This window comes from Ursus americanus, chromosome 2 (assembly GCF_024610735.1).
Source record: "Ursus americanus isolate L20-20 chromosome 2, mUrsAme1.1.p, whole genome shotgun sequence".
In the NCBI taxonomy this organism is placed as follows: Eukaryota; Metazoa; Chordata; class Mammalia; order Carnivora; family Ursidae; genus Ursus; species Ursus americanus.
In genome coordinates this window covers 81930763-81940860 of record NC_142128.1, presented here as the reverse complement: position 1 = coordinate 81940860, position 10098 = coordinate 81930763, and the positions used below count along the sequence as shown (strand labels likewise).

Sequence of the window (10098 nt, the reverse complement as noted above, 5' to 3'; positions counted from 1 at the left end):
CTGGCTCAGAGCTGTGTAGGGTTTTAAAGACTAACAATACTTGAAGGTGAACAATAGGAGGAGGTTGAGGGCTGGATGCCTGACTCCTCTCTGAATCCAAGGAGTCTGGCTCACATCAGGGCCCACTGAATGAATGAATGATGAACCAGCAAAGATTTGGGCAACCATAGGAAAAAAACCTCCAGAGATCAGCGAATCTACCTCCCTTTGCACCACCCAGAATATCCACCGAAACCAGATAAATAAATTGTACCACGACCACCACCATCAAAAACATCTATTATTAGTCTTTTTGCACTTAATGACATCTAAGTCATTACTTAGTTAGTCATTACCTAACTCAACAATCTAAGGAAGAGGAGCTAAAGACATATAGACCACAAGACATGCAAACATACAGAAGGTACACTGGCATCCAAGACAAAACAAAGTCCCTAGGTGGGGTATAAGCCTGGAGTGTCAAATGAGAATCAAATGAAACATGCTCTTCCTTTAATGTGGGGCTCCTTGGAATAAAGCCCAAGTTCTCAAGAAGTGTGAATTGGGTTAAAGGCAATCTAAGAACATAAATCCTTTTGCTCTATCCAAAAAGATCAGAGATAAAGTCAGGGGGACCACAATCTCTTCCACCACTTGCCCCAAAATGTAATCATTCACCTAAGGATGACATTAGAAAGAGTAAATTTAGCTACAATTCCAGAAGAAAAGATGAGATTGATGGTTCATGTTTTGGTGACTTCTCCATCGTTTTTTAGAGTTCCTCTTTTCAGGGAAGCTCAGAGTATGAAACACCCCAGTTCTTTCTCCAGATCTCAGTAAACTAGGTATGCTTTTGAGGTCAAGCCCGATGGCCCCCCCATCTGACAGTTGTAGACCTCAGTGAGATTGGACGCAGCCTACAGCTGGTTAGTGACGTCCCTCCCGGCTGCCCGCAGGGACCTCACTCAATGAGTCAAACCCCTCTTTAGAGTCAGCAGCGACAAACGCACAGACTCCCGGGGCCCACCCTTTCCCACACCCACCCCATCCTCACCCCGCTGCTGCGCTGCCCCCATGAGTCCCCACTCCCGCCTCCCCGTACTCACTCCCACTCCTTGCGACGGGCCTGCGGGGTGCTCTGCATCTTGTGCGCCTCGTGGGCCTTGATGATGTCTCGCTGCTCGATGAGGCCCCCGCGCCGCCGCTTCATCACCTCGGGGCTCACCGGGAGGAAAGGGCTGGAGCCGGCCTCCAGGGCCGCGCCGCCCTCCCAACCCGGGCCCTCGCCCTCCTGCACCGGGAAGAAGTTGTCGAAGCCGGCGGCGGCGGCGGCGCGCGGGGAGGCCGGCAGCATGCCCACCTCGTCCGAGGCGTCGGTCTCGAGCAGGGAGCACTGCTGGGGCCGCCATGCCTCCTCCTCAGGCAGGGCCAGGACGTGGCGGTGGCGGCCTGAGGCCCAGGGCTCAGGGCTCCCGCCTGCGGCGGGGCTGGGGGCGGGCTCGGGCAGCCTGCGGCCTGGGCTCAGTCCACGCATCTCGGGCACCATCCCAGAACATTGCTCTGCGCGGGGTGGAAGGGGGCGAGAGATAAGGGTGGGAGGGGCGGGAGGGCAGGGAGGAGTGGGCACGAGGGGAATAGAGAAAAGAAAGAGGTTAATGACGTCAAAGCTTGTGGCTGAAACAGTGCTATGTCCCAGGCCTGGCCCAGAAACTGGCACCCAGTAGGGACACCGCAAATGATCGTTGAACTTGGGAGCATCCACTGTGGACCAGGCTGGGTGCCAAGTGTGAGTATGCAGAGTTAAACAAAGTAGACTTAATTTCTGTCCCATGGACTTCACAGTCTAGTGCAGAAGACAGAGGTTAAAGAAATAATTAGATGCAATGTACTGAATGTCTCAGGGTACCGCTACATCAAGAGAAGAACTCCAAAGGCCATCCTTCTGGGCTCCAGCCTCTGACAGCTAGCTGCCTGTTCTCTCCCATTCCAGGTGAAAGAATCTCTCTAACCCATTCCCCAGTGTCCTGACTCCTCTAGGGAAATCCCACCCACCACCTGCTGCCCTGATTCTCACACTCTCTCCTCCACACCAGCCGCAGCGACTTGTCTTTGAGATCTGGGTCCTGTGTACAGGTTCCTTCCTCCTTTCCTAATGCGTGCATCTAGCGCAGGACCTGGGGAGCATGTGTGGCATCTGGTGCCTCTGCTAATGTCCTTGAGCCTCACTTTCCCTTTCCATGCCAAGGAGGATATGGCCAGATTTGGGGGTGAAAGACATACTCATTCAGTCAACACCGACTGAGGGCTTACCATGTGCCAGGCACAGCGCCAGGCACTGGGCACACTGACATGAGCTGGATTTAGTCCACATCCTCCTCATGGGAGAAACAGGAAAAACATCCACTTTGACCACACGACATGAGGTGCTATGATTGAGGCAGCCCCAGTTGCTGTATGAGCTCACAGTAGGGGCACCGGAGCCCATCTGGGGGTGGCTGGAAGGGCTTTATGGAGGAGATGATCATTACGCTGGGTTTAAACAGAGCTTGCCATGTGAGGAATGGGAGAGGATTACTGACAAAAGGAAGAGCATGTGCAGAGAGGATTTAGGGAACTGAAGGATCCAGAAGAGTTCCCATAGCAAGTCTGAGGTCTGGGGGACAGACCTTCTGACATGAGAGGACCTGAACCTACCACCATTTTGAGATAGCTGCTTGCTATCTCCCTTCCAGCCAAGAGCCCAACCCCTGAATCCCTGGCCTCCTCCCCAACCACATTCTAAACCACACCTCTAGTGACCACAAGTGGCACACACGTGGCCCCTTGGCACTAAGCAGTGCCGCATGCTCTACACGCTCAGAGAAGCCCTAGCATCCAGATCACTCAACCAGTGCTTAGTGAGCATCCACTATGTACTGGGGACTGTGCTAGTCCCCCAGGGAGGTGTCCTCCCAGAATGCTACCCTCCAGACCCCACCGCCACCTCCCCTGGTCTGAACTGAAAGTCACAAAAACAAAGAATATTACAATGGGCAGGAATCTTCATGGGACAGCCATACCGTTTGATAGGTGAGGAAGCTGAGGTGCAGAGACCTAGAGAGTTGCCCAGGGTCACACTACCACTCAAAGTCAGAGCTGGGACACAGCTCGGGTTTCAAATCCTGGCTCATAATTTGTCCCACTATATTGACCACACTGCCTCTACCACATGAAGCAGAATAAACAGATGCCTCTCCCAGCCCACTCCACATTACACTAAGATAACAGGTGGCAAGCAAAAGCCAGGATGGTCCCCTGCATATGTGATAAAGCTGATGTGAACAATGAAGAGAGCCTGACTTCCCTGGAGAGGGCATTCAATATCCTCCTCATTGTTCCCTCCTCTATTTCCAGCATCCGGCCTGGTCTCCCCAGCCCTGCCAGCGTCACACCCCAAGGCCTCGGTGATGCTGAGCTGGAGGCGCTGGTCAGTGCTAGACCGTCAGCCACCAAGCCTGGGTCCAAGGAGCAGGGGGAAGAAGGTAAAGCGTCCAGGATAAGCTTGGTAGGGAGGAAAAATGAAGGGAAAAATACATTTCAAAATCTGCAGACAGTTGGGTGGGTCCCTAGAAAGAGTGATTCATGATCTTCACGTTGTCATTCTGTCTCAACTCTGCTTGATGGATTTTAAATTTATCCTTCATTCCTACGATGTTTAAATGTCTCTCCCTCACCACACACATGCACACACCCGTCCTCGGGGTGCTCCCACTCCCTCCACAGGCTTCAGCACTACCAGAATCTCTAGCCCTCTAAGGTTCTGCCACCCGCAGCCTCCTCTTCCTCATGTTCCTCCACGGCCAAGGCTCCTGGGCCACAGTCCTGGCTCTCACCAGGCCCCCAGGACCTAGCTCCCGGCATCTGCTTCCTGGCCCAGCCTGCTCTCGCTCTCCTTACTGGATTTCCCCTTCACAGACACTTTGCCAATCTGAATCACATCTTTGCCAAAATTACAGCACAATGATATGCACTGCAGAGCTCTGCTTCAACAGAATCAATTTTACGAATATCAAAACATGAAATTATCTCATCTTTCCTTTAAGAATTCCTGTTAAACAACCCTTCTATTATTGATATAAATGTTTGTCAGGGGAATCTGTCGCCCCCACTGCCTGCCAAGCCGGCCAGTCCCCAGGTCTGGCTATCATCAAACTGAGAAAAACATCTTCTATCTCAAGCAATTTCAACGAGATGGAGTCTACACATTCCAAGGAAAGACACTTGAATCTACTCTATAGTTAGCCTTCCTCCTGCCCATCCCCCAAATTCTGGAATTCCTTGAGTTCCTTGAGATCAGGGATTTTGTCTTATCTTTCTATATCCAGCACCCAGTTTTGAGGTCAACACATAGTAGGTTGTTGTGGTGGTCATTAGTACTGTTTGCCATATATTCTAGTTATCCCGCATTCTGGGTAATAGTAGGATGCACTTCCTGGCCTCCTGTGCTTGAGTGGGATCATGGGACCATTCTGGCCAATAAGTTCTGAGTAGAGTGATGTGTGTCCCTTTGAGGCTAAGCATTTAAATGCAGTGTGAGATCTCTAGATCTAGAGGGGCTGACAAATCTTTCTAGAAAGGACCAGATAATAAATATTTCAGATGTTGTAGGCCATGTGATTTTTGTTGCAAGTACTCAAGTTCTGTTGTTATAACATGAAAACAACCAGACGATATGTAAACAAATGTGTGTGATTGTGTTCTGATAAAACTTTATAAACTTTTGTGAACTTTGCTCTTTCAAATGCATCTCTTGGGCTCCATTATTGTTACTCAGTCTATGTCCATTGGGGCACGTTCTACAACAGCAGGCAAAAAAAGGAAATGGAGACCCATAAGACAAAATTGAGGGTGGACATGCCAAATGAGAAGCTTCCTTAAAAAAAATAAAAATAAAAAATAAGTAAGTAAATAAATAAATAATAAAATTAAAAAGACTATTCCTGAGGGAAAAGTTGTGGTCCTGTGGTCCCCACCCCTAGTCCCCAGTTAAAGGAAAACAGGCCTTGTGGCTCTGAGATACCGGCCCAAGAATAAGCTAGTGAAATCTCCAAGGGCACCTGTCTTATTCCTCTAACCCTTCCTTCCCACCCACCTCTCTTCTTACTCTTTATTGCTTTGTTTGGCTAATGGGCAGATGGTGGGGTTTTTTAATTATAGAGGTCCTGAGGAGGAAAAATGACTTATTTGAAATCCAGCAGCCCCATTTAGAACCCTTCCCTTACTTCCCAGTCCACATGAAGTAGCACGGTAAGGAAGTCTTCACTCCTCTCACCCTTCCAGAGTTGGAGTTGAGATCTTCCTCCATGGAGGAATTTTATGCCATTTGCACCATCCATCCCTTTATATCCTATTAAGAGTTTTAACTTTTATTCTTCTATTTTTGATTGCTTCAGAAATAATGGTCCATGCATCCCGTTGGCTTGTCTGTGCCTCCCAGGCCTAGCAGGGGAGTCCACTGTGCCAAGGACATGTATCCTTCTCTCAATGGATTCATGCCCATCCCACTCCCACCCCTTCATTGCTCACTTTCTCATTCCTCCAGATTATGTGCATCCTCCAATCACCTTCTGAAAAATGGATATACCAGGAAGCCAACAAAGCTCATACTCTTGTGAATGTACTATCTTCATATCCTGAAAGTCTTGAGTTCAGCAAGGAGGAGGAAGTCTCCATTACATATACCACCAAGTAGCATGGGTTGGGAGATGGTGGGCAGAAATGGGACTAAAAGGTGGGTGGGGGCCCTGAAATTCTCCTGACTCTGCTCCCTCTGCCTGCCCTGCACAAGAAGAGAACAGAAGGGCCCCAATCCCCAGCTGCTGGAAATGAAAACTCATAAGAGGGACATAGTTTTTAAAATATGATACTACACAACAGAGATGTCATACTGAGTTCCTCTCTAAAAATGATCCTCTAGAAAAGAGAATTCATAGAGTTCATGGGTTTTCTGTCCAGCAAAAGGAAAGGCAGAGAATGACCCTACTCAGAGTCCTCACCCTCCTGTTCAGAGAGAAGACATTCCCGGTGCAGAAATATTTATCCAAGAATTTTTCTTTTCTAGTCAGCTTGCTACCCAACCACAAGGGAGGAACAAAAGCTGGACATTATTTTCATCTTCTGTGACCTCCTAAGGCTGTGGTTCTCAATCCTTACAAGGGTACATCAGAATCATCTACACTGCTTGTTTTCTAAAATGCAGATTCCTGGGACCTCCCTCCAGAGATTCTCATACAATAAATCTTGGGTGCACTCAGGAATCTGTAGTTTTAATAAGCATCTCCTCCTTTAATCATGTCTTAAGAAACACTGTCCTAAAAACACCATAGAGTTATGAAAAGTTGTACTAAGTTGATAAGAGGTGCTGTCCCAGGTGAATTAAGATATTTAAAGCCCCTAGGTCAGTGTCCCTCTCACCCACTTTCAGTCTGGATCTACATACCCAGAGGAGTTCCTTGACCCACCCCCACTCCTTGCAAAACTCTATCCTCCCCTAGACTGGCATCGGTTTTTGCCCATCCCACATTCTTCTCCATATGTCTGTGTTGTTATGGTGACTGTTCAAGGATGGGCTAATGTCCAACTGCAATTTGACAGGCTGGTGCATTTTGAATGTAAACCAAGACCCAAGGAAAACACTCTGCTTCAAACACAGAGTGATCACTAAGACCACCAGAATCCCTGAGGAGGAGTCAAAAGAGCCCATGATCCGCTGTCAGGATCTCTGGGTTCAGGGTACAGTTCTTCCACTTGCTAGTCAAGTAACCTTTGCAATACACTGCTCTAGGTCAGTTTCCTCACCTGAACAATGAGGATAATAATACAACCTGTCCTGCAAAAATCTGTCCTGGGAATCAAATAAGATAGCAGCTGGGAAAGAACCTGGAGACTGTTAAGTCATACAAATATGGAACAAAGAGTAGAGATTAAAGCCTGCACACTAGAGCCAGGCTGCCTGGGTATCAATCCAAGCTTCCCTCTCACCAACTGAATCCATGGGCAAATTATACAGCCTTCTATTCCTCATCTGTAAAATGGTCATTAAGAGTAGATACTTCATAAGGTTGTTGTGAAAAATGAATATAGAAGCATATAAAACAGCACCTGATAAAAATGCCCAATAAATGTTAGCTGTCATTTTTATTATGTAAAATGTCTTATTTTTTTAAAAAAATGCTAGTAAACAACCCCAAAATACCTGTGGCTTAAGATAGTCAAGGTTTATTTCTTTGTCATGTCACCATCTAATAACACAAACTGGCCTGGAAGATGGGAAAGATAGGCTCTGCTCCACACAGTCACTCAGGGACCCAGAACTGTCTCATTCAGTGACTCTGTCAGCCCCTAAGGATGGCAAATTTCTACCCTCAAGGGCCAGATAGTAAATATTTTAGGCTTTGCAGGCCATGAGGTCTCAGTGGCAACTATTCAACCCTGTCTTTGTAGTAAAAAGGGCCATAGAAGATACATAAACAAATGGGTGTGGCTGTGTTTCAATAAAACTTTATTTACAAAAACAGGCAGCTAATACCTGAGCCTAGAGCCTCAGGAGTCCTCCACTAGATTTTTTTCTTCAGCCTGGACACAAAGAAAAAGAGCTTGGGGGATCTTGCAAGAGGTCTAGAGGCCAGACTTAGAAGTGGTGTGTACTACTTATGCCATATTTCATTAGCCAGAACTCTATGACCTGACCCCGCTTAACTGAAGGAAAGCAAAAATACAGGCTACTTGCGTGCCAAGTAAGAAGAGGAGAAAACCAATATTAATAAGCACTAGCAATCTCCATTATACTATTACTACTTGTATTATGATATAACCACAAAAGTAAATACAAAGGCAAATATTTACAAATATATCAAATACACTGAATATTGACCAGTCTAATGGGGTATTAATGAATTGCTGAAAATCAGCCACTTCATAATGTGTACAGAGATAGAGAAACAGATTTCTGTAAAAGAAAAAAGAGAAACCCTAAACACGACAATCAATTCACCAAAGGATCTTGATGCTTTGGAAAGCAAGACCTCAAAAATGTAAAATGTGGCTGAGTCCTAATCAACTACAGAGCAGACTCACATCACAGACTTATCTATCTCTACAGTCCCTTGATTAATGACACCTCCTTACATACTAGCCTTTTAGCTACATGAAGGCAGAAACCACACTTGCTTTATTCACCACTGTATCCCTAGCACCAGCCCTGACAGGCATTCAGTAAATATTTATAAAAGGAAGGAATGCATAGGAGGAGAGCAAGGGCAGGGGCAGGAGGCAGAGAGAAAAGATGCTCTGCATTTTCCCATACTATAATTTTGCTACTGTGGTAAATTAGTCCTCTTTAAGAGTTACCTTCTGCAGAAATCCTTACAACTACACTTGAGTGAACAGAAGTGGTTTTAAGGGGCCTTTACTTGCAACTTTCGAATTTGCTTAAATATTCAATTTTACTCTTCCACTTTAGAAGCTGTTTCAAACTTCCACAGGATCTGCCTGACTTAAAGAAGGGAAGAAAAACTCTTTAATAAGGAAAGGGGACTTAATACATGACCGTGCAGAAATCATCAGAGAAAAATACAATAGATTCATTCAACAAACATTTATTGAGCACCCACTACGTGCTGGGGACTGAGAAAGGCACTGGAAACTCTCTATGATACCACAACAGGAGTCCAGGAAGAAACCCAAGGGGTTAGGCCCAGTACAGTTTTGTTGTTGTTGTATTTTAGCACAGTAACTTTTTAATGTAAAGCAAGAATTACTTCTGCAAGAGTATCTTGAGATTTCTTGAGCATTTGTGACTTTTCTGGAATTTGTTACTTCTGTTACTCCTTCTACTTCCCTAAAGCACCCAGACATAAACAGACAGACAGACAAAGATAAAAAAAGAACTTTTTTTGAGGACCCAAAGGGGAGTTGAAACCGAAGAACAGAATACCACTCCTCAGAGAGTCTCTGGAAGGAAAACCCGCCAGGAGTCAGTAGCGGTTACCGCTGTAGAGAAAACACATGCCTCCAGCCCTCGGACTTGCAGAAACAGAGTCAAGGTGCCACAGCTGCCTGACCGGGGACAAAGAAGGCCTGGTGGGCAAGCATCTAGGAGACCACGGGTACGCCCTGAAAGGTCCAAACCACTGCAGCATCAGGCTTAGACAACAGAATCCACAGTGCTGCAGAAACTTCTCCAAGAGCCTCTTTTCCATCAAAACACTTCTCAAGTGTCAGTCCCAGGAGCACCAGGAATCTCCAACTAGAGCCTGATAATATCCTTCCCACCCACGCAGACCCAGATTACTTGAATTGATTTCCTTGGAAGCCCGTTTTAAAGAAAAGTAAGTTACAGCTGCGGTAAAGTTATGGGGGGGAGACAGCAGTGTTGGTGCAGCCAGACGGAATCTCCTCCCTGATCGGGGTCCTAATACCACTGCAGGCTTTCAAAGGCACCAGCTCAGCAGCCCCTCTCTCCGCAGCTCTAAGCAGGGAATGCTATTTGCACTGGGAGAGCTAGTCTGAAGTACCACATAAAGAAATGAGTGCAAAGCCCTGAGCCTGGCATTCAAGGCCTCCACAGTGTGACCCCAGGAAGAAGGACAAGCCTATAACCCTTAAGGGGCTTTGCATTTTAACCAGGCATGAGCATCTGTGGTGCTGGCAGTCCATCTGTCTGCCGGTGCTGGCTCCTCCTGGGGGCCAAGTCTAGATGTCAGATCTGTCTCAGAGCCCAGCCTCTGTCCAGCCACCTTCTCAGCTGTGATCAAAGATATGGAAGTTACAAAGAAGCCTGCCACCAAGTAGAAAGATGACAGGTTAAGAGTTGGACACTCAAGCACCGGTGGAAATGGAAGAAGGACACACTGATGCCTCCAAAGCATATGTGGTCTCTGAAAGCTTTTAGGCTCTTTTCTTCATCCCACCCTCATCTCTGTACTCTGTTCATATTTATGTGTTTTCTTGTCATTTATTGTGTATTTCATCACATAATTACTAATAATGATATTATAATTAACCTGTTTATTGAAGCCAAAGAATTCATTGAGAACAAAATTTGCACTTCCAGAGATAACATGACCTGAAGGATTTTTT

The 10098-nt window shown here is 46.7% G+C and overlaps 1 protein-coding gene across 1 annotated transcript in view; it reads right to left on the bottom strand.

Moving 5' to 3' along the window:
• Positions 1-1081: 1081 nt before the first annotated feature.
• Positions 1082-10098, bottom strand: part of LOC148110670 (uncharacterized) — a 123207-nt gene continuing 114190 nt past the window's right edge. Inside the window, exon 2 of the mRNA XM_087866054.1 lies at positions 1082-1539. Coding sequence (XP_087722180.1) covers positions 1082-1525 — 444 coding nt within the window. The 5' untranslated portion in view covers positions 1526-1539. The remainder of the gene's footprint in view (positions 1540-10098) is intronic.